The sequence below is a fragment of the Neolamprologus multifasciatus genome, chromosome 15 (genome assembly GCF_963576455.1).
Source record: "Neolamprologus multifasciatus chromosome 15, fNeoMul1.2, whole genome shotgun sequence".
Lineage (NCBI taxonomy): Eukaryota > Metazoa > Chordata > Actinopteri > Cichliformes > Cichlidae > Neolamprologus > Neolamprologus multifasciatus.
The window spans coordinates 16,126,789-16,152,027 of NC_140453.1; the positions used below are offsets into that span (position 1 = coordinate 16,126,789).

The 25,239-nt window shown below is 38.2% G+C and overlaps 1 protein-coding gene across 10 annotated transcripts in view; it reads left to right on the plus strand.

The window, feature by feature from the left end:
- dlgap2b (discs, large (Drosophila) homolog-associated protein 2b) overlaps positions 1–25,239 on the plus strand; it is a 108,459-nt gene that overhangs the window by 75,411 nt on the left and 7,809 nt on the right. For 5 of the 10 annotated variants that reach the window (XM_085133765.1, XM_085133767.1, XM_085133771.1 and 2 more), the window contains 7 exons: positions 6,028–6,072; positions 10,706–10,762; positions 19,415–19,773; positions 21,169–21,254; positions 21,342–21,748; positions 22,058–22,149; positions 23,538–23,690. In XM_085133765.1, coding sequence (XP_084989891.1) covers positions 6,028–6,072; positions 10,706–10,762; positions 19,415–19,773; positions 21,169–21,254; positions 21,342–21,748; positions 22,058–22,149; positions 23,538–23,690 — 1,199 coding nt within the window. Of the gene's footprint in view, positions 1–1,012; positions 5,945–6,027; positions 6,073–10,705; positions 10,763–19,414; positions 19,774–21,168; positions 21,255–21,341; positions 21,749–22,057; positions 22,150–23,537; positions 23,691–25,239 lie in introns of those variants that run through there. The other 5 variants (XM_085133766.1, XM_085133768.1, XM_085133764.1 and 2 more) reach the window with 3 other exon arrangements.

Below are 25,239 nucleotides of genomic sequence, written 5' to 3' on the forward strand. Positions count from 1 at the left end.
GGCTTTTGTGAGTTGTTTACCACGTCTCTATTTTAAGTGTTCTTAGACCACATTGTAAGTGTAAATGTATGCGGTATGTTCTGCCCAGACTCTTCAGAATGTTTTCATGCTTCAGCATAAAATAGCAGTGAATGTTATCGCATTGCCACTGTCTCCAATCATTTGTGAGCGCAGCATCTACCTGTTGTACATGTGTGAACTTTTTTTTTTTCTTTCATGAAAATCTGGCTTCTTTTCAAAAGGCCACTTGTGGCAGAGTCTAACTCTTGGCAGTGATTTTGTCAACTGTCTTGGACTGTGGGATTGCAGCCTCTCCCTGGTGCAGCCCTCACCGGGTTTGAATATTTCACATGGTCTAAATCAGCCACCTCGGACCTGATATGTTCAATAGGGTTCATATCTGCTTCTTGTGATTCTTCTACTCCCTTTGCATCTTTTCTTTTGCACAAAATTGCACAAATTTTAAGTAAGTCAGAAACATTTGACATGGTTTGAGAAAGGGTTCTCAGAAAAAAAAAATGAATCTATGATTTGATAATGATTGATGTATTTCATGTTTAATTCCACTCTTTGTTGTGCTGTGCAGTGAAAAGATGGAAAGAAGCCTTGAGATGACTGAGAAGGCAGTGTAAAAACATTGTGAAAAGCCTGCAGTATGTGAGTTAGGTCATAATCGTTGCCTTTGTGGAGTAAAAGAACTGAAAAGCATATTTCAGTAAAGGTGCATTTTTAAGCAGGTTTTGGCTGACCGATATTCACCTACAACTTAGCCGTGCACATTTCTAATGCTTGTGGTGGGTGCAGATGTGTTACTTAACGTTAAATCTGTCAAACCAAATGGGAAATCAATAGATCAGAGCTTGTACATCTTTGGAACTTTCCACTCACATACTGTATGTTTTCCATAGATATGTGTTATACTGTAGATCAGAATCCCAGTCAAATCCTGAACTCCAGCTGTTCTTTTCACCCTGAATGTCCTTCTGTTTGCATATTCACATTTTTCTTCCAGAGGGATATGATGTATTGGATGGAACATCTTTACTAAATGATGACATGATCGAGGATGATGATGGTGCTAGCTCCTCTGCCTATGCGGAGCTCGAGAGGCTAGAGAGAGAAACTGCTGCTGCACGCAGCCAGCACAGTACTAGCTCCACGGTAACAGCCATCTCGATCCCACCGGCACCTCCACCTTCATACAGGGTCCCTACCGCCTCACCAATAGCCACCTCTGAGCAACCGGTTCCTCAGGCCATTCAGGCCTTTAAGGAGTCTGCTAACATGGTCGCTGCCTTCAACATGCAGTGGAAGGATGAAATCTCTGCAATGCGCTACGAACTAGCAGAGCTGCGCAGAGATGTCTGTGGGGAATTAAAAACTTTCAACAGCAACTTCTTCAACTTTACTCAGTGCTACAATATGTGGACTTTGTGCCGGGAGCCCTGCAGCGACAGCACCACACAAACAGATGACAGAGTTTCCATAGGAATTCAAGCAGGCTCAAGCTGGGCTGTACGGCAAAACACAGAGGACAAGTCAGTGATGTGCCAACCCGAGCCAGCACCCTTCAGTATCATGGATTTGATGGACCCACCTCGAATTGAGATTATAGAGGGAACTCCTGAAAGCACGCCAGAGGGGTCAGGCAGCCCTGCCAGCCCACTTCCAATAGAGGATTTCCCATGGGAGATCAACAAAAAGCAAAAGGCTCATAAGCAGCCAGACACAACTGGCCACACAGGTGGTCACAGAAGCGCCAGTCTAGAACTGTGGAGCAGGAAGTACACCAGTGGGCCCATGTCATACCTGTCTATGTCATTTTAGCCATACATACATGTAATTGGAAATGAAATAAGGAAAACGGGCTGAAAACCTGAAAATTCAGAAAAGGGGAGCAGAACCATGCTGTTATTAGATGTCCCTTTACGCTATGCAGACACAGAGTCTGTCATCTCTTGAACAGGTTTCACTATTGTTCAAGCAATCTTTTAACAAGTGTCTTGCTTAGCCATCGAACAAAGTAATTATTTTGTTTCACACCAGAATGAGGTGACATCATAATCTGAGGGAGAATGTGACTGATATTCAGATCCTCAAGTGCCAACAAGTGCAGCATCATCTTCCCTCCGCTGTCTTAAATACTCAAAAAAGCCAATTTAAGTAATCATGATTGGAAATTTGAGGGATATTCAACAATATAACTCAACTATCAGCCAATGTGAGGTGACACATATCTCAGTCTGTTTCTGCACATGAATTTGAATAGCTCATGTTCATTCCAGTTTCTCTTCATGTAGAAACATTCTCTTAAGCGCCTGAAAAAATACTGTGAATAACTTTATAAACCCTAGTTTTTTAATGAATGCATTAAAGATGAATACATTATTTAAGGATATATTGATATATAATTTATGTTTCAGTTATCGTGATCAAAGCATTCCTTTGCCATTGCCTTCTTCCATTTTGTAGCCAGTTCCAGTTGAAATGGGCATTTTTCTTTTTAATTTCCAACATATGAGCATATTTTCAGTGGTGAACTGATGAACCACGCAGCATAAAGATCAAACAGTAGTTTAGGAAACAGCAGGTAGTGGTGAAAACAATCTGTCATAACCCCCATAAATTGTTTAAAAGTCCTATTCTCTGGAACACTGTATGGATTGCACTGTCTCAAGGCTCTGGGGACCTAGTCCCTGACCAGAATTGTTTACGATAAATTATTCTGATTGACTACGAAGTCAAACAGCCAGCAAAGCGTAAAACAGTAAAGGGGAATTCACAGAAATTATCAAGTTTGAATGTACTGGCTTCAACTCATTCCTGCACAAACTGCATTTATGTTGAAACTCTGTATATGTATATAAATGTATCATTTTGTAAATAGAGAAACTTATATTCAATACTTGTACTGTTTGCAGTTACAAACATACTGTGTTCTGAAAGCGCCGAGAGGGGTTAAAGTAGTAACTGGGTTTCTAAACCAAACACACGTTTACCAGTCTTCAATGTCCATCTTTATTTGTTTCATCCTGTTCATCACCCCACTGTTTTTTGCACATCATGATGAAGTCATAACAGTGTTTCACCTGTTGTTTTAAGTGAATGTTCTTCAACTGTTATGAAAAATGTCTTAACTAGTCACATTTATTTTATTTTAGCTCTAAAAAAACATATATTTGATCTAAATCCTATCATTTTTCTCCAGTGATAAAATGCTGAGGCTGTTCATCACTATAACAGAGAAACACTGGTCCCTGTAAGTAGACAATCAGAGCCACTGAGGGCCTCTACCTCTTCGATATGTCCCCAGAGGTGCAGTATAGTGCCACTGAATGTAATAACACCGCCTCACTAGTGATGGCTTAGCTGGGCTCCTGTCAAGCCCTAATGGGTGGGAGCCCAGAATCATCTGCTCTATTTGGCTAACTGCTCATTCTGCCTTTTACTTATAAAATAATAGTTGCTCATTAGCCACTGATATTGCCCTCATCCCCTCCATTGTCACATTATACCTGCAAGGCATACCAAAGTTAATACTGAAAAGTGTGGAAAAAGAGTCCAACAGCAAACAAGTTTGACAGGACTTATCTTTGGACTGCAGCACAGGACCACCGGAAGCCTATATGTATCAAACCCCGACTGAAATGTGAACCTTCAGCAAGGACTTTAAATAAAGATGAGGCATCATCTCTCAATTTATAAAGAGAGTGGTTCTTCTTCCTGTTTTGTGCGACCCAAAAAAAAATAATATTCACAGAAAAAGCGGCATTTTGATAAGCTGACAGTTGTACAAAGGCTGTAACAAAGGTGAATCAGAATTAATGTTGAAGCCACAAAAGGAGGAAGGCAAACATTTCCTTTTGAGTTTCTGCTGTAGGAGTATCCTACACTTGTTTCAGCAAGCTGTTAAACCTGAGCTCAAACACCTGACTAAATTTCAATCTGTAGATGGGGATGTTTGTCCAAAGTTGTGGTTTTATTAGGACATATACGGATAAGCTCAAGTGTATTGCTATGATTGTCTACTATTTGCAATACTGATTATACATTTTTAAAACATTGTAACTTATTTAATTTAGCTTTAACCTAAACATAAGACGTTGAAATTTTCATTACAGACCATTACAGGTTGGGTTAGCATAATTAAATCATAAAATCATAAAAGATTACAGTGAAAGGCTTATGACTGTGACAACATTTAGCCTATAATCATTTTAGTATGAAGTATATATATATATCTATATATATAGATATATATAGATATATATATAGATACATGAACAAATATGAAAAACATTTGGATAGGCTTGTGTTCATAATTCTGCTTTTTGAATGCTTAAGAGGGGACTGCAGTGGCATTCTCTTACATTGTTTCCCATTGTTTGGGGAATGTAAATTAATTTAAAGGTGCTGAAGACTGGCCAGTCGTGACGTCTCCAATCTGCGTTCATTCATTCTATGCAAGTCCTTTGTTTCCTGTTGTATGTAGCTACATTTTAACAGTTTTAGATATGAACGTTTATGTTGAGCCTTCATGCCGGTCATCAATTTCGGAAATGGAATCACATTTTCAGAAAATATTGGTGACTCTTTGGAAAAAAAACGTTCTTATTTCTGCATGAGCCATGGGCAACGCTAAGGTTTCCTTAAGTGTTGGCTGCAAAAAAGTTGTTTCATCCACATTTCTACTAATTTAGCCTGTATGTATACCTAAGAATCTATGATTTTTTATTTTTTTTTGGGGGGGGGGGGGGGGGGGGGGGATGAGATTCCAGCTATGTAGTAGCATCTACATGTTTTGTGACACTGCATACAAAAAACTGAATAATCATATAACAATTTTACCAAATACAGCCAAATTAGAAAATAGGCCTCCAATAATATATTTGGAAATGCTGTACAAATGCTTAACATTCTTCTCGATCTATATACAACTAAACTGCAAACTCATGACTGATTGATGCCAGGGAATGCACCAATTTTTTTTAAATATAGGTTTAATCCCGTCATTCATTTTCATTTTATTACTTTGCTCAAAGATATTACCCTTCCCTTGAAGCAAGTTGAAATGTAGCAAAAATACAGATCTAAATAATATTTTCAAATCATATATGTGAAGGATATACATATTAAAAAAACAAACCGAAGATGAAATAGACAAAGGGTATTTGCAATTATTTTTTATCATGCAACCATATTTTCTGTAATGAAATATATAACTATTTGTAAGAAATTCTGTCTACAGTATCTAATATGTTTCAATATGTAGTCAATTTTGCCATTAGTTTTTGTTTACATTTCCTTGCCATCCAGAGATATGATGCAACAACTGTGCCAACTCTGTGAAGTCCAGTTAATGGGACAGGGGTTTTTGGATGGAATCTGATCTCACCTGAACCTGTAATACTGCTTCAATATAAATCTTTTTTTTATCCCTGTGTTCTCTTCCTGCATTTATTTATGGTGTCTTGGAGAAAACAAGCTAATTTTCAGGGATCTCAGACTGCATTGTTAAGTGAATAAGATTTTGTCAAATTAAAAAAAGAAAAGAAAAAAGAAAGCATTCTTTTTAAATGATAGTTTAGCCTGCACTTGTTAGCTTATGCTTATTTTGTTAAATGAATGAAAACTGTGTGATATGTTTTTTCCTCTCTTATTTTTGCTTATTGTGGTGTTTCTTGTGATTATTTATTTCAAACTTTTATTGGCCTTATGTATTTTTCATAAATTGATATAAAACAATGGATTGAAATGTTTATGATGTTTATGATAATTCAAAATGGAAAAATAGGGATCATAGCTTTACAGTGGCGTTCAAAGATGCGACTGACCTTACGGCACTGATAGCATTTTTTTGTGTCCAAAGTCTATACTCTTCAACACACTGCAAATACACAACACAAGCCTGGCACAGTGTCTTTTACTTTGACCCTCTCAATATGTCTTGCTTTTCTACTAAGCTATCACCTTTTTTGTTTTTGTTTGTTTGTTTGTTTTCCTTTTTTGTCGTTTCCCCCATTTTAGGCCTCCGTAGCTTAGCTGGGGGGCGTAGAGAGTACGGTAGGTCTGGTAGGGAACCGCTTTATTCTATCTTTTTTGTATGTTTTTCATACATCTTGTCTGTCATTAACATTTTCACTTGATAAAAATAAGATATCATAAGTTAAATATGCCATCAAGTATGTATAATACATTTCATTGTTTTCATCTGTTTCAAAATTGAGTTCAATTTTATATTAAGATTTTATAGCAGTTCTGGATCTTTTTCAAAAAAAAAAGAAAAAAGTTTGTCATATAACAAAATATACCCACATGTTGGCCTAGTGTTAGCCACTGGCAATTTTGAACAATATCATACTTTTAAAATCTTTTCTGCACAACTGCCTCCTAATTTAACTGAGATGTGCATGAAGCCTTTTAACAAAGACCATAATTAATTTTTTTGTTCATTTCTTTTAATATTACAGTTCTGTTTAAATTCATTAGTTTTAGCAGTGATTCACCCTCTTGCTTTAACCATTGTATATATTTTTCTTTATGAAAACCGAGGGGAGTAAAATCAGCACACACTGTGTTTAAGGCAGGTTCTGACCAACATAACAGCTTTCTTCTACAAACCACCACAAATCAATGCTTAATATACCTTTGTTAATGTGTAGTAAAGTCACTTGTTTTTAGCAGTTGCTTTAGATTAGTTTTAAGGGAAAGATAGACACTATGTTTATTTTAAATGGGGTGGTGTAAATGGTATTTTATAGCATTCTACCATCTCACATCATGGTAGAAGATTTGGGTATTTTGGACACTGATATGTTTATATTTAAATATACCAAAAAGTGGATTTTTTTCAAGCAGGCTACAGATGTTAAACTTGTAATCGGGGGCTCTCAGTAGATAAATTAACTTATGAGTAATCTTAAACTCTCTGTTCATAATGAGATGACTAGATATACTGTAGCAAACCTAGAACATGTTAGCCCACTAACAGTGACATCCTATAGTTACTTCTCAGTTTCTGTGAAACATAAATCTTTTGATAAACCACAAGCCTGTAATACAAAGCAGGATTTGGACTTATCCAGATAGCTTCTGAGTTAACCCCGGGTTTTTGCTATTATAAAGTTAGGGGTACATCCCCATGGTAACTAATTCTGCAGACCTAAGATGCTCTGGAGCAGGTTCTGTTTAAGATTACAGATTAAAAGCTATGAAGTCACCACTAACCAATAACCAAGGAACTTTATTCCTTGCTTTTTCCGGTTTGGGTCAAATAGTTTTCTTTTTTTAAAACCTTTTGTTCTATAAGCATTAATATGCAATCCGATAACAGGGTGCATTTTTGGACTCATGGATTTATTATAACCTATAACCTATTTATTATAGCCTATGCTTGAATTGCATAATATCAAGCCTTTACTCCTATAGTTGAACCTCATCAGGGCTGCAGCTGAAAAAATGCATATCTGCAGACTTTCCTTATTGGGTTCAGATAGATAACCTATATTGATATAGCCAATTAGACTCTCATACTGGTCATTTGTCTGCAATAACTTTGTTACTTTAGATCTATTTGTGTATTTAACCTCTTCATATTTTTCCAATAATAGTGTTATCTTCTTTTGAAAAGTCTGTTGCTCTGCTGCCAGTTTACCTAGCCATGTTTATCACTGGTCATATATACAATTGTAGCTAGACTGATAAACCCTGGGTCAACTTATTGACCTTTTTACTGATGTTAGGGTAAGTGAAGCCAGCTAACATACCCTGGGTATGTTTATCTTGCTTCGTAGTACAGCGTCCAGGATAGGCCTACTTACGTTTTAGATGGAGTGCTATTGAATTCCCAACATTAGTCCAGCATGTTATCTTTGCACACTCAAAATATACTAACCTAATCTCGGGAAACCCTTAATTTTTCTCATGTTGGTCTTTGTTTTTGACAACACCTTTGAGCTTACAGTGTACAAGTAACTTTACTTTGGTTTTAACAGCCAAGGGGTGGAGGGTGGGGTGGGGTGGGGGGGGTTATTACACTGAAAAAAGTGCTGAGATGCTAGTTTAGGCCATTGATTTGTATTGGTTTGTTCTGAAATACTCATACATACAAGGTTAATCCACCTTGCATCCATGGGGGCATCACCACTGTATGTATATATGTATGTGGCAATGAACAACATGTTTGTTTTATTGTAAAAGAAAGGGCTACACAAATTTAAATTTAAACATTTTGTAAACCCAATAGAATCATCTGCAATTGACCTCTACACACCCTCAGGTATAACTAGTTGTCCTACGTCAAATCATCCATTCAGTCATCCATTTACCAATCAATCCACTCCATCTTTTCAAAACACCAGTGCCATATTCAGGTTTAAACACAGGACAGAGTATAGGGCCTGAATAGGAACAAGGAAAAGAAAATTCTCTATTTCTTTTTTTCCTTGTTGCTTTTGCCAGACACAGTTATTTATTTTGGCTCAGTCAAAGTGCATACACAAAAGAACTGGCATGTAACTTTAGGGAAAAAAAGTTGTATACTACATGCTATATGTATGCTGTTATGTAAAACAGAAAGTACTTTTTGCTAGTTTTCCATATAAAGTATGCACTTGTCTCTAATTTCTTAAGAAATCTTTTTGATTGAAACAAAATTACTCAGATAACAGAAACACCAAAGTTCCATTTTTATCATTATTCTTGTCAAACTGAAGTGAAACTAGACATTAACTCGCTCTATAGCTAGAGTTAAATAAAACACAGCAACACGGAAGATTTCACCTTCATTTTGTTACATCCGTAGCCCCCATGCTCATGTACACAGCTCGTCAGTCATTGCATATCATTAACCCACAACCCTGATCTGAGTAAGAACAGCATCTTACCAGCCTCTTTGCCAGTCTGAGTCCACAACTATGGCAAGAACAGCCTCTGGCACAAATGGCGGGAGTCGGACGGAGCGGAGACACTGTCAGAACCTTTCACAACGGTTTTTCTGAAATTTAAGTGTTGAACACAAAGAAGCAAAAGGTTTGAGAGGTCTGGCTGAAAAGCACGAGAGTGGAGGTCTGTTATATTTTTTGCACCAAAATTATTGTTATGGAATAGTATTGGGTTGCACTTTACATAAAGTCCATGCAAGTACAAAAGGTTTCTCTTTTATTTTCCCTAATTGTCCCGATATAATCAATTGGGAATCTGAACCACATATGCAAAATATGCTAATTTCAAATGTTTTAATTTAATTGTAATTGTAAAGTAGTGATAAGTGTTTTTTTTTTTTTTATGTGTGCCCATGTACTTGCACTTCATGTAAAGTGTGACTAAAACTCATGAGATCAAATACAAACAGAAACGCATTTGGTCATAGGGTGATCGTAACCATTTCGTGTGAAATTTTAAAAATGCCAAAAGTGAAACTTCAAAAAGATCCATATGCTGAAATACAACATGCAATGCTTTTTACTACATCAGTCAAAGGCAGTCTTCACATTAAGAATGAGAATAGGAGACTGCTTTACTTTTTAGTCTTTGTCTGGCTGTCTCAGCACATCTCATCTTACTTCCTTACTGTCTAAACATCATTTTGATAGTGTAAGTAAATAGTCTGGATTGGCTATTTCAGCAATCTGATTTCAATTTGCTGACCTTACAGAAAGAACTACTTCAATATCAAATAATATGAAAACCATTAACTGAAATAATCCAAAAATATTTGACTGCATCCTGGATTTTTTAATATGGCTTGCTTATTCATATTTATGGTGATGATTTATGCTCTGTGTGTCTTCTAAGTATGTGTAATATGAAAAGGTAGAGATTTAGATAATGCATGTTACAGTGAATGTTTTTATGCATTAATGACTTGCCTACTGACTTAAGTTAACGCAGACCTGATAAGTACTGACAGATCACGAGATCCTAAGAAATGGTTAGGATATTCGGGCAACACTGATGGGCAAAATTCCTAATAGCCTAGATATTTATTGACTCTTTGAAGGTTTTTCAGCCTAATTTTACTAAAATAAATATAGCTTAATGGCTTTTTGTTTAGCCTCGTCAGATCATTGTTTGCCATTCTTTTTTCATTTTAAAATGTACAAAGATGTTTTTATAAAATATTGGCAGATGGAACAGAACAAAGTCTATCCTAATATACTCTCACTCTCCTCTGACAATAAAAGCCTTGTTATTAGACACAAGGTTTTGACTCCTCAAAGGAATACTGCCTATGAGCATTGCCCATTAAACTGTGTTTAAGTTGTGCCAGTGTCATTAGAACGTCTGCATTTTGAGACAGAAACACAGTCAGTGTCTTAGAGTTGAGCAAATATGAGCATTTAAATGTGTTTTCTTTATAATGTGAAGCATTAAGTTCATCACAGCAGGACTGTTAATGTAAATTACTCATACGAAATGATTGCAAAACAAATGCATTTAGATCTATTGGGAAAAACAAAAGCACTGATGTAAACTGAGCATACCTGTGTTTCTCTCTCTTATCACCTGTAAATGATTGAATTAAGGATTGCATAAACTAAGACAATATATCCTGTAAACAATTTTCAATAATCTGTTATGGTAGGTATATATATATATATATATATGTATATATATATATATGGCAAGATGATTTACTGTTGAGCATTACTGTGTTCCTACCCTGCATCTTTTCTGCCTAACCAGTGTTGCTTGTTCCTTACAGGGATTCAGTTTCGTCTCCCTACTTCCTGCAGCGTGGATCGTGCTCAGCCACCTCCAGGTACCAGTCTGTCTCCATACTCTTCTTTCCCTCCATACTAGCACTTATTTTTGCAGACATGCATTTCAGTCACAGCCATAAATCCATGGGCAAAGCAAAGGGTTGATGTCATTTTTGCTAAAAAAAAAGAAAAAAAAAAAAAGGAAAATCAGGTGAGGACCAGGTATCTGAAACAGGCTGAGAAACACAGCAGTACATCATCAAAAGGGTTGAGCAGTGTGAGACACGGTCAACTGTCAACATCCACATGAGGTTTAAAATATGAATGAAAAAAAAAGTGGCGTGTTGGCAAAACAGCTGCTTCACTCTCACAGATGCTAATCTTCAAGTGCTGCTGAGCCTGCATCTGCTAAACTTGCCTGTTTTATCAGACCAGACATGGTTAGAGCAGCCATACCCTCTTAATCACGGCAAGGGCGCCTCCAGAATTTTTTCATGGGGGTGGCTATATGGGGGCCACTAAAAATATTGGGGTAGCACCGGACGCAGCAGTAGGGGTGACAACGGGAAATCGTCAGGAACATAATGACAAAAATTGTAGACGTACGAATAAAGCACAAGTTCATGTTGAAACTCTTTGTAGGGTGTCTTCCTCTCTTGCGCTCACATTTATTAAAATCATTACCAACACAGGACAGTCTTGCCGCGGGGGGCGCTGGGAGGGAGGCAGCAAATTTTGGGGGTGGCCAGTTTATTTTTAATGTTAAAGTGACACATTAGAGCCATGAAACTTTAAACTGGCTGCGTTTCATTTGTGTTGTTAGTAAGGTACAGCTTGGACAAACATATTTCCCAGCGCAGAATCAATATGGCACAAAAAAAGGCTCAAAATAGAATATAATTTTTTTTAAATGATTAGAACGTGGTAGCCTAAAATGATTTTAAATCAAAACCCTGAACATAACCTGCTTCGACCAGGTTGTGTGTTCAGCTTGAATTTACCACACACTGATTTAGCCAGGTAAAAATAGAGATACTTTCAGGACACAGGAAAATCTGATTCTCTAACCCATTAATCTCACTTTGTTGTATTGCACACTATTCTGCAACCCTGTAAATGTCATGATAGTAGCAGAGGTTTCAGAGGTTAGGGATTGATTCACTTTTCAGACCTACATTTCATGAGTGCTAACAATGAAAAATAACCCCAGTCAGCCTTGAAGTAAATGAATAAATAATCAGTCCCTATCCATGATTTTTAACATTCAAAAAACTGTTGGCATGGACCATGATCGAAAACAAATATTTTTATTATATATTGTATTAAATAACCTAACAAACGCATTCCTAATTTTGTATTAAAAGTATACCTAAATGTAATATTTTGTTCAGGCCTGAATTTGTTACTTATTTAAATTGTTAATTATCAATAATCAGGTGTGTAGTATTGTATAGGTTATGCTTATGATCACTACTTTGAATCTAGAATTCAAATATGTCGGTTTTTTCTGATTCATTTGCAACTTATTTAATTAATTGCATGTCAAAGCTGTTATAAATTAATTTCCCAACTGACCAATCAATAAATTAGGGGAACAGTTTTTGTAACACTGCACCTCAAGCAATCTGAGGAACTACGTCATGAACACCGTTAATTCTCCAGTGCAGATGAAGAATTTAGAAAAGACAATAGAAACTAACTATAGAGATTGTGGTGATGGTATGTAGGCTACAGTGGTTTGTTTGTGGTTAAATGCAGAGACAAATCTTTGCCGTTGATGTGTCAAAATTCCTGTTCTGAATGGAAAAGCTACCTGGGTCTTCACTGTTTATTTGTAATACTACGAATGTTGTACATTTAAGCAGAGGAGCAACACAATTTTATGCCATGGCACTCAGGTCTATTTAGTCTTGGCTGCACCTACAGCGTGTGGGTTTATTTGCTGAAGTGCCCAGTGCAGCAGTGCTGAGCCAAACAATCAAATTCAAACACAGCCAGGCACAACTGACTAAACAAAAGACATGATACTTCCCTGGACTATATTAGCCAAAATTTTTAACAAAAGCTGAGTATTTAGAAGAGAAACCCACTGTCACTGCCTCTAGGTAGGGGATTTATTGTGTTCAAGGACTCCTACTGGTTCTCAGTATTACTGCGTGGGACAGAGGATAAGATTAAGTTGAGAAAAACTAAAACTCTGACTTGCTGTAGTACATAAAAAAAAATGTGACAAGACTTGTGAATGCAGAGCCACACTGATTATTGAGGCTTCTCTGTCAGCGCCAGCCTCAGATTTCCACCCTCCTCTTCCTTAGAGCTCGAGGTTGTTCCTTCCAGCCTGTTGATGAGTCACACCAAATTCCTAACTGTTCTGGAAAAGTCACAGCATAATTTTACAGTTTCCTTCATGGTTCCAACCCAAACTGCTGTGTTACAGTGAACAAGTGAATTAAACAAAGAACTTTGGTATATGTTACTGAAGGAGTTGAGATTGTTCTAACTCTGTTGAATAGTATGCTTGTGTAAGAAAAGATAAGACTTCTGCAGAGGTGTTTTATATTCAGCGCAGTCACATTTTGTCATAGTACTCAATGGCTCCCCACTTTAACCAGAGATTAGATCCAGAAACTCTACTGTAGTTACCTAACTTGTCAAATCACCACACTATTATGAATGTCTTTTGTTGTGGCAGTGTCTGCACAAGGAGGGTTCCTGTTCTTACAGATTAAGAGCAGGAAGAAGTATCTAGACCCAGTATTGTATAGCAGTATTGTATAGCATATATACTGTATAGCGGGTGGCTGTAGCTCAGGAGGTAGAGCAGGTCACCTACTGATCGGAAGGTTGGTGGTTCGATCCTTGGCTCCTCCAGTCTGCATGTCAAGTATCCTTGGGCAAGATACTAACCCCAAGTTGCTCTCCGATGCGTCCATCGGAGTATGAATGTGTGTGAATCTAGTTAGATAGCACTAAGTATAGATAAAGTGCTTGTGAGAATGGGTGTGATTGGGTGAATGTGGCATGTTGTATAGAGCGCTTTGAGTGCTCCGAGAGAGTAGAAAAGCGCTATATAAGAATCAGTCCATTTACCAGTATTAAGCTAAATAGCATTTGTGCTATATAAAATCAACTAACTGCAAAACAAAAAGGATCTTATGCTTTTGTGTGCTTGTGATTGGAAGGACTTTGATTAACCTCTTCAGGATCTGTAAATCCTTGATTGATGTGACGAAACTGTTAACAACAACATAAAACACAGATGTATTCACTGCAAGGGGATGAGTATGAAGGATGAGCCTGGTGTCAAAGTATATGTCTAAAAAGTAGAATTTGTTATATTTTGTTTAAGAAGTCGCATATCCTGCAGGGTGATATGGTCCTTGGGAGTTTACCCAAAATGCACTTTTAGTAGTTTTCACAGTGAAATTATAAGAAAACAGATAAAACATCCAGAATGCCAATGGTTTTTTACTGTTACTGTTGGTGTGTTTCTAGTGTTGAAATGAAAAACTGCATAATAATAATGGTCAAATCTGATCAAAGAAAATATTGCCGTGAACAAAAATATTTTGCCTTTAGATGGATGTCAAATCGACTTGATTGCAGTTCATGTAGACACTAACTGCAAACTGTAAATTAATGTAGGCATACCATAAAATGCTACCTTAATGTAGTACTTTAAGGTAGCATTTTATAGTATTGAGGTAAAAATTTTCAGGGCTTCATTAAATATACTAAATTAATTGCTTGTTATTGTTATCAGCTCATTCTAAGAGGGCCAGGTGGGCGGGACTGTTTGACTGTTAATAGAGTGGCTTCACTTGTAAATGTATTCTTATTCTGAATTCAAATTGTCAGTTCAGTTCAGTACATACAGTCCTGTGAAATGAGAGATTTCACAGGATCTATGAAGTCTTATGAAAAACTACATCCACCCTTACTCTGTCCGTAGTAATTAAGAGGGTAAGTAGCAGTCAGGTGCTGCTATTTGAATGCATTTGATTATTGATCATCAGCAGGTGTGACCAGTTGTAAATTTTGGCAGTTTGCTGGTGTAAAGCATTGTGCTGTGTGTTAAGGCAAAGCCACAATCTGGGAATGATCATCCCAGTAAATTCACCCAAAGGTCAAACTGGGTAGAGCTCAGAAAAACACAATGCTACATCTCGAGTTGGAGATGAAAACCCTGTCTCTCTAAAAAGAACATGGCAGTGTGGATCTGGACAATCCACAGGACTTCTGGGGCAATGTCCTTTGGACAGATGTTTTGTCATAATATGCCACATTTGGCAAAAACAGCATATGTCACACAAACCTCGTACCAACTGTCAATTATGGTGGTGGAGTAGTAATAATTTAGGCTTGTTTTGCCTTGGCACCTTGCAGTCACTAAGTTGACCATAAACTCCTCTATATTCTGTATGTAAGTATCCTCGAGGGAAATATGTGGCCATCTGTTTGACAGCTAAAGCTGGTTGAAAATGACTCGTACTACAGGACAATTACTCCAAGCACCTCAGCAAATCTGAATGGTTTAAAAGGAAAACAATCAAGGTGTTGCAATGACCAGGTCAAAATTCAGACCTCAACCTGATAGAAATGCTGAGCATAAAGAGAGCTGAGTATAATCAAATCCACACAAACCTCAATGAATTGAAGCAACGTTGTTAAGAAAAGTGGGCTGAAAGTCCTCCACAACATTGTGAGAGACTGATGAAATCATACAGAAAATTATTATTTCAAGTGATTGATGTTGAAGATGACTGTAAAAGTTATTGAATCATGGGATGTACTTCGTTTTTCACAGAACTGCTAGATTCCTGTGAAAACCTTTTTTTCATATGACTGCAGGTGAAAAAAATAAGCACTTGTCAGTGGGTTTTACAGGGCTATAGCGTTATGCTTCACAGGTGAATGCCTCTCACAGATATTCCAACTGAAAAACAACTCTTATAATGATATTACTAAAATAAGGAAATTCATAAAAAATACATACAGTACATGTCAGAGACACACGTAAAATTTCATTCATAAAATTTCCAGACTAACAGATGAAAAACATGGAAAGTACAGTACAGTCTACATTGGGGACATCTGGTGTCCAGTAGGTGTTACAGCAATATGTTGTGATTCCACCTGCCCACACTGAAGTAGGACAATACTCTCAGAAGCCTATTAAGTGGTGACAGTGTAAGTAGAGTCAGCAAATTAAATGTGTTCACTAAACAACGTTAACCTAAGCAAATTATTCAATAATTTTGTCCAGTGCATAACTGTAAATGTGAGGGAAACAAATCTGTTTCCAAATGTCAGTTCATTCAGACAATCATGATATACATGAATGAACTGCAGCACAGCTGTGTAGTGCTGACTCAACTTACAGGCTAATTTCTTTTTCATTACACTGTTGCAGGTGTGCAGTCATTACATCTGCAGGAAATTATATGATTGCTCAGTTATTTGGTTATTCAATAACAACACAGTGGTCATTCCTACTCTTACAAGAATGTTGGAGACTCGGTGAAGACCACCATTGGGAAACATTAACAGCTTTGATACCTTTAAATTTACTTTTGCATTTAGAGACTGTAACACAAACAAAAATGCAGTTGTATTCTAACAACTTCCTCAATGCATTAGCATTTTTTGTCTTTAGTAGGTCTGTAATAGGGTTGGGGAAATGAACATTATTCAACATATACAGTAGTATTGCTTGCTTTTGTGCTAGGTTATTGATGCAAATATTTTCTGTAATAGACAGGCAGACTCTCTCTTACAAGACTGTATGCTTTCTTTTTAATGTCAATTATTTCAAAATGAATACAGTTAAACTGAAATTAAGTTGCAATACAGCTGAAGAAACAGAAGGAAACATGGTGTGAGGAACAAACCAGAGAGCTAATTGTGTTGTGAGTTAGCTGCTGATTCTTCACCCTAGTCTGTACACAACAGCTGTAACAAATAAAAGAAGGCAGTTATGGTAGCTGACCTCAACTAGCAATGTAGTTAATCAATTTAATTTGAACTCCAAAAGGAGTGACTAAACCATACTTCGCTAAAAATGTAGAAAATAACAACTTTCACCAAACGCCAGTAGGTTATAGGATCTTTGCTGCGCATCCGCCTTTACTTGACGAGTTTTAGCTTACTAACCAAAAGCAGATGCAGTGGATTTATATGACAAAATAAATGTCAGACACTTACATGATTTTTGCAGTTTATGATTCCAGCACAACATCCAACATTTTCCCTTTTTCCCTCGTCTCCATAATTTTCCTTGTTCCTTTCACTGCTCATACCAAGGCTGCTAGCTTGTTTACTGGCTCTTAGCTGTGGCTAGCTTTAGCTTTACCCACTTTGCCTTTGTTAGCCTCTTTAAATTTTCATGTTTACTGGGGGTTTGCTGTTATGAATCTTTTCATGGTGGATCCCTCCACCAGGAGCTGATAATGAAGAGGTGATGACAAGGTGATTGTTACATTATTTGTTTATGCATTACTTTATTCATCCTTTTGATTACATTTAAATGCAATGTTACATTTTTTACATTATACAATCAAACTGATCTCAAGATTCAGTCTTAAGTCAATTTGTTTCATTGGAAATGTCTACTTTGCAGTATAGAAGAAAGAAAGTATACTTTATTGATCCCCTTGAGGAAATTCCTCTCTGCATTTAACCCATTCGCTCAGTGAAGCAGTGGGCAGCCATTGGGCGCCCGGGGAGCAGTGTGTAGGGACAGTACCTTGCTCAGGGGTACCGCAGGGTAGCCATTCAGTGGATTTGAACCACCGTATGAGTGGCCCATTTTTGCTAAATAGTTGGCCCAGTTGACTGCTCACATGAAAAAATGTGGAAGAGCTGATGTTTCAAACAGTGTCCCAAGTGATTTACCAAAAAGTTACCTGTAGTAGCCCCGTATATATAGATATATACATTTAGGATTGATGTACGAGAAATAAAATGGGATTTGCTTCACATATCTTTGAAAATATCGTGAGGAAATTAGAATTAAACATTTGGCTTGGTATAGCTGGTAATAATAGATATTATAGATGACATTAGTGAAGACTGTTGATCTATTTAAGTTCATAGTTTTACTATTAAAGGCTACTGTGTAAACAATCTGTACTTTATATTTATTTAACTTATTTCTAATGTAGTGTTATGTTCAGTTGTTGGATTAAAAAGAAATCTTCAAAAATAAACAGCCAATGAGCATCTTTAATATTTTATTTAAAAATCTAATTAACGAACGGACTTGAAAATGATACATTGGCGAGATAATTGTGCCAGTAAACAAATACAGACAGTAGAGTAGAGACATTCAGACATTTGTATCATTCAGCTTGTTTCTGGTACCGAGCAATCTGTGACATTTTCAGCTTCTTTCAGTAAGTCAAACAAATCCAGGATGCAAAAATAGAAAGCTTTGAGTTGCATGCTGTCTGAGTCACTGTGCTCTTTATATTTTGGTACTCACCTGCTGTGTCTTACAAAACTCCAGTTGGAAGGAAGTCAAATCTGTGACTAGGTTTGGTTGAACAGGTTTCAGTGTGGCTTTTTATTACATATTGCATGTAATTACCTGCAATCAAAAGTTGATTGTGTGTTTTTGCTATGTTAGAAACAGTCTGCACCTTTCTATGTCAGTGTAGAGTCAACATCTGAAGCTTGCTGTGAAATTCCTGCAGTATGCTACTGAAGACTAGCATATTTTTCTATGTGTGTCTGAGTGGGAGATGTTCAAAGTGCATCAAAAGCGCTGCAGAGGTGAATGAGTGATGTTTCAAATGGGGCGCAATTGATTTTTCTCGATATAGCTTAGAATTATTCAAGCTGTGATTTTCTTAGTCTTAATCTAGTCGGTGGTTCATTTAGGGCTTTGTTTGGTGGTAAAAATACCAGTTTCGAGTGCCCATTAAACTCAAGCTTAATTTATGGAGCAACCTTTGGATTTAGGCTTTAATTAACTAGGGTTTTACAGATAGATGCCATTATAAAATTAAGGAACATTATTACTCTCTGGTATGTATATAGCAATATATAATTAAAGAAAGATTTCACTAATAGATCCAGTCAGGCTAAAGTAGGTAGCTGTAGGGAGTTTCATAGCATTTCTACTTGAATTGTATTACTAAAACAAAAACCAGAGCATCCGATTAATAAAATGTAAAATGTATATATGCAAACAAATTGATAGTATCTACATTTACCATGGAGATCATACTTGAAAGAGGATATTATATATATTTAACTAAATTGAACTATGCTTTTTCTGCCAAGACTATTTTCCTACAAATTGAATGGCATCAAAATTTCTATGCTGAACAACTAAATGTTAGGTGTTTTAATATGCATTTGCAAAGCAAGTGAAATTGGTATGTTTCCAATTCTGCAGTGAGGTCCATCTGGATGGATTACCATCAAATTCTCATTTGCACTTGAAAGACCAAAAATCTTCCCATAATCCTTCATTGCACTTTCCAATAAACACAGATATATTACAAAGCTGCTGATGCTTTCTACCTTAATGACATTTCCCTCCCTTTAAGTGCCCTAATGCCTAATCTCTCATCAGGCTATGAAGCTTCTCTATCACACACTCGTCAGCTTTGGCCACATTTATCATTCTCATGTTATTTTTTGTTTTTATCCTCTACCCTTGTCTTGCCTTGTCCTCGTCCTCTCATCTTGCTTGTGCTATCCAGCGGTATCATATCCTCCCAGTTACAAGAAGACTCCACCTCCTGTGCCCCCGCGCACCACCACCAAGCCTCTTATCTCTGTAACAGCCCAGAGCAGTACAGAGTCCACCCAAGATGCCTACCATGAGGGCAGGCATCCACGGGGTGGTCTGTGGACCACAGACAGTCTCGGCCGTCCCATCTACAGCTCCATGGACAGCCTGGACAGCACCAAGGCGGTTACCATGGCCATGGAGTCAGCAGCAAGCAAGAGGCATGCGTCGTTAGGCAGCCACACCTCGGTCCAGACATGCGACAAAGCAGTGCTGGTGTCCAAGGCTGAGGAGTACCTCAAAACCCCACGTTCCTCTATTGGGATACAGGTAACAACATAACCGCGGGCCACTCACTGCCTCTTTCGCCTCTATTGCTAAACCCCACCTCCCTCCACTCTCTTGATTACACCAAGTGCCAGGAAGGTCCCATTTGTCTTCTTTTGTTCTGTCCTGGCTGAAAGGCTACTTCTCATTTTGATAAACAGATTGCCAATGTCAATCAGACATTCAGTATAATCTCCACTCTTTGCTCTTAATCGTATAAACTGATAAACATGATTCAGAGAATGAAAATTACGATGGCATTTTGGCTTCTATGATTTTTGTCAAAATGTATAAATAAGTGATCTTTTTTAATACATTTCTGGGCACACAGACATTAAAATGCTGAACTGACAAACTACAAGTGTCCGCAGTAGTTCAATGTGTCATTTTTCTTTCATCGTGACTAATACCCAAATGTACCACTGTGCATGGCTATGGAGTCTTGTTGACCTTTACATATGTCAAGACTACCAAGGGCTTATTAAAAGAACCCAGCAGCAAGGATAAATTGGTGATTTATGTTTTTCACCTCTTGAACACACCTTCACTACCGGCTGAGGTAGCTCCCATCATGTTACTGCTTAAACAAGGAGGTCTGCTGTGAGATAAAGAAGCTCTCTGTTTTACGTACTGTCTGGCTTAGCTAGCCCTGAAGGCAAGTGTCTACATTCCACTCCATTGCAAGAATTCCTTTGTGGACTGTATTTATTTTGGACCTGTGGGCATTTCCACATATTTTCTATGAAAATGTGTCTACCAGGACTCTAATGTAAACTAGATGATTTTCTATTGCATAGTTTGTTGCTCAAGAAGTGCCAAACTCCTGGATAAAATTCTTAACTTTTTCTGGGACCTGTGCAAATTTCTAGGGGTAACCAATTTTATCACACAGATCATATACTGTAATTACAAACAGGTCATATATATCCCTATGGTGCTTTTTGTATCAAAAATTAGGCACATTTGAGCTCTAAGTTCTACTTATGGCACTTTTATGGCATTTATGACTCAATTACAGTTCTGGCAAATGTTGTGTGGGTCAAATATGGCAAGAAAGTCATGGCGTGGCAGGTGTTTTGTAGGCCAGAGATATACCAAATCCCACAGCACACCTGACATTTAGATTGTGTAAAATGACTCTTAAGTCAGGCTTACACTGAGTCAATGCCATCAAGCCCAGTGTGGTAAATAGAAAACTGCAGATCTGAATCAGCCGATCTATCAATGATAATGTAAATTGATAATGTAAAGCTACTCTTACACGTAAGTTGGGTTTTTTTTTATACTTGGCAGTATGTAACAAACATCTCAATGTCAAACTTCATTTAGGTGCTAAAAATGTGCATCTGTACTTTGGCGTGTCTGTAAATTTCAGTGTTCTCTTGTTGCATTTATCAGGTGGAAACTGTGACAGACTCTGAGACTGACACTAAAGGCCTTCCTCAGTTCCATTCTATAGGGATCCAGGTGGAGGATAAAAAACGGTATGTAGCAGAGATGAAGGAAAGTGTCACAGTGCATTTATTTTTTATCTCAGTTAGAGTCTTTACATTTCATTGTGTTCCTGGTAGGCATGGGAGGTTCAAGCGCTCCAACAGTGTGACCACTGCAGTGCAAGCAGACATGGAGTTGGAGGGATTTCCCTCCATGGAGGATAAAGGTTTGCAGTTCGGTGGTGCCTTCGGCCGCCACTCTGAGCCCAGCACGCCAACACAGTATGGAGCGATCCGTACGGTGCGCACACAGGGCCTTTTCAGTTACAGGGAGGACTACCGGCCTTCCAGTGGGCCACCCAGCCCGCAGCCTGAACCCTGGCTGGTTGAACCCAGCCTGGAGAGCACCGACACAGGCCGAGTAACCCCCCTCCGCAGGGACGGCAGCTGGTTTATGCAGCTCCTTCACAACGAGACCAAGCGGTTGGAGGCATGGTGCAAAGAGATGGAGGCAGAGGCAGAGGAGCATGACCTGTCAGAGGAGAGTGAGTGTACTGATGGAAAGGACACTTTTGTCAAATCCAGTGCTTTTGTTGCGGGATTTCAATGCTTTTATGACATTTACTCTTTGAATGTTCTTTTTGCAGACTTTATAGCAGTATAGCCAAGCCGAACATTCTCAGTAATAGCTGTCATTGAAAATGAGAATACTGAATCGTGACAGGCATTTTGTGAGCAGATTGGATTCTTGTGAATGACCGAAAGATATTGCTCACCATGTTGGCTTTTGCCAAGCTGTCTGTAATAAAGCACTCTCTCTTTCTCCCTCTCTCTGTGCTTGTGTACGTGTCCAGTCCTAGGAAAAATCCGAAGTGCAGTTGGGAGTGCTCAGTTATTAATGTCTCAAAAGTTTCAGCAGTTTTACTGGCTATGCCAGCAGAATCTGGTGAGTACTGCATGTCTTTCAGACAAAATCCCCGTTTCAACATGCTGTACAAAAACACGCAAAAGGTCAGGGGTAAACTTGTTGATTGGCTCCTTTTTCTCAGCGCTTTGAGAAGGCGCTTGGCCTGACGCTGCACTTGTGTGCTTTCCAGAAATAGACCACAGAGATCGATTGCGAAGCAGTCTCTCTGCAGCTATTGACCCCGCAGTAAACGAAAGGGGAATTCCAATAGGAAGCAGCACCTGTGTTGAGGCTATCCATTAATGCACAGAGACAGCAGTCTGAATGGGAACTCAGAGTTTTAGTAATGGACTGCCATGCTGTCTCACTGTTTAGCCATCATGTCACGTCTGCTGGAAACTCATACCTTTTCTAATGCAGACTTTACAGAGTCAGCATATATCAAAAGATTGCAGAATCATAAGTGGGGATGTTTCTGCAGATACACAAAGAGGCAGCCTGAAACTTAATCACCTCTTTATAAAACGTAGATAATTAAAACAAAAATGTAAATGAAATGCAAAACCTCGTGGAGGTGGCTGAAATCACCTCTCTCACTGCCTTCTGCTGGGGGTTTTCTTTTGTCTCCTAACTCACTGTGTTGCTCTTCTTTAGATGATTTTGGGCCACTCTCTCTCCCTCTCTCCCCTCAGATAATAGGATGATGAATTAAGTCTAACATTGGTAGTGACAAGCTTTAGATTGCCCTGAGCTTTCAGACGTGTCTGAATGAGAGAGTGGATCTGTTTCACCTGCTGGATGGAGGAAGAACTGCATTTTGTATCTATAAAAAGCTCTGAATTTGCTTTTGAAGTTTGGCTTGACAGACCTTTTCTTGATGTCAGCGCACACTCATTCTCTGTGTGGTGTCTGAAGTAATGAGGCTCTATTTGCTTAATTTTGTGAGCTGTGATTTGCAAGCAACATCCAGATGGGTATATATGTAGAAATACAGCAGCAGTGTGTACCAGGTTTCTCTTTAACATGAAATGTAATCATCTTAGATAATAATTACATTACGGTACTGTCCGAACACAGAAATGAAATCTTTCTGGAAAAACACTCAGGCAGGCAAAATCAATGCTGTGACAAAAAGAAAAACATAACAATTTTGTAACAGTGTATCTCTTTACTTCCGTGTCTTCAGCATTCTGCACATATGCGACTTGTTTATCACAGTAATCGCTTAAGCAAATAATGGAAAAAAAAAACAATTCTCAGAAACTGCCAGCTGAGGTCGTGAGCCAATGTTGGTGCTATACTGCCACACAGTGGTCAAAGTGGTGAGGTTCAAGTGTAGCTTTGAGTAACGGCAAGTCCCAGAAACAAGGTGGACTTTTGAACATTGGATTTGATGCACATCTTTATAAGCCCCTCTGTCTCTTTAGGACCCCAGTGCCATGCCCAGACCCACATCTCAGGACCTGGCTGGATTCTGGGACCTTTTGCAACTTTCCATCGATGACGTCACTGCCAAGTTTGATGAGCTGCAGCAGATCAAGAGCAACCAGTGGCAGCTGGTGGAGAGCCCAGATAAGAAGGTTAAACCATTTTCTCTTTTCCTATGCTTCCACACACTTATAATAGCAAGTCTTAATGGGCTCCAGATGAACTCACTCAGCTTTAGAGGAAACTACACCAACAGCATTTCTGTTCCATTTTTAGACCCTGGACCAGCAGGAGGTTACAAAGCATAACAAAGGAGGCGGCACAAGTTAGATTAGAAAGCTAGTGGCATCCTCTGAAAGTGACATTTTCATATTATCACTGAGTATCTGGTTCACGGTGTTAAAGTGAAATTCAGTGGCTCTTAAGCTTTTAGTAATTTCATCCAAGTTGCTTGTGAAAAATTTAACAGCTCCTAATGTTAATGGGGAAAAACACTTGGTGTGAGTTTTCTTAATGTCAGACTAAATCACAGGCAGTAAGATCATGCAGTTTTCACACAGCATTTAAACACACAAATTACTTTGACTTTTTATCACAACATCTGCACCGGATAGTTACTGGCTTTTTCATGAACACGATAGATCAAAGCCACTTTTATTTTGAAAGCTCTAACACCGTCGGACAAGCATAAAGCAAAAGTTTTCCTCCGATAGGCGCACAAAGCACAGGAGCAAATATGCAAAACAAAATCCAAGGCGTGAATAATGATCGTGGTGACATAAAAGGCATTTTAGTCATTAAACCATCCAGTTAAAGCACCATAAGTGAAAGCACACTTACACGAGTGGCGCTCATAGACGAAAGAGCCGCATTTGGAAGCACATTTAAATGGTAATGTGTTTTTAGAGATCGACAGCATCCTTCAGGGCACTTGGATAATTATCTTCATGCTTGCAAGGAGTTGTTTACCTCCAGCAGTTAATCTCTGTGACGCCGAACCCTAGCGGCGACACAGATGCTCTGCCTTTTCACCTTCGAGGCGGGCTCCATTTAAACCAACACCGGTTTCCCAAACAGCCGCAAAAAGTTCACCCTGCAATCAGACTGTGTATCAGTGCGATTAAATGTTCACAGGTGAAGATTTTCGATGACACAATCAGTATGGGTTTCCAGATTTTGTGTATTTGTGCAGCTTATGGACTGCAAGAGGCAGATTTTTGCATGTTTAAGCATCCAGCAGCAGTGAGTAATTAATGAGTAATTCTGCTGATGAATTTTCATTTTGTAGCCAATGCTGTTGGTGTAAACGACTTCTCTTCTCGAGTTAGACAACACGCTGTGATACCGGACTCTTTCCAATTTAAATTTGCTCAGATACCAAGAGTCTATATATTAAAGCCAAATTTAGCCCGAAATCAAGTCTTCATAGTGAACAAAGGTGCTTTAAGCATTTAATTAATTGGCCCCATATTAATCAACATTTATCATCTCTGCCCAATTTCATTCTACATTTATCCACTGTGGCAGTCTTTTATCTGCTGGTTAATATTGCCTTTTCCTCATAACTCTCAATTACAAGTTCTTGCTCTGAGCTCAATAAGAAACCCCTTTGTGTTTTTCCATAATGCAATCACGTACAACAAGCAAACTAAATAAAAAGTATACATTTTCATGTAAACAGACTTTTTTTCTGTTTTCTTT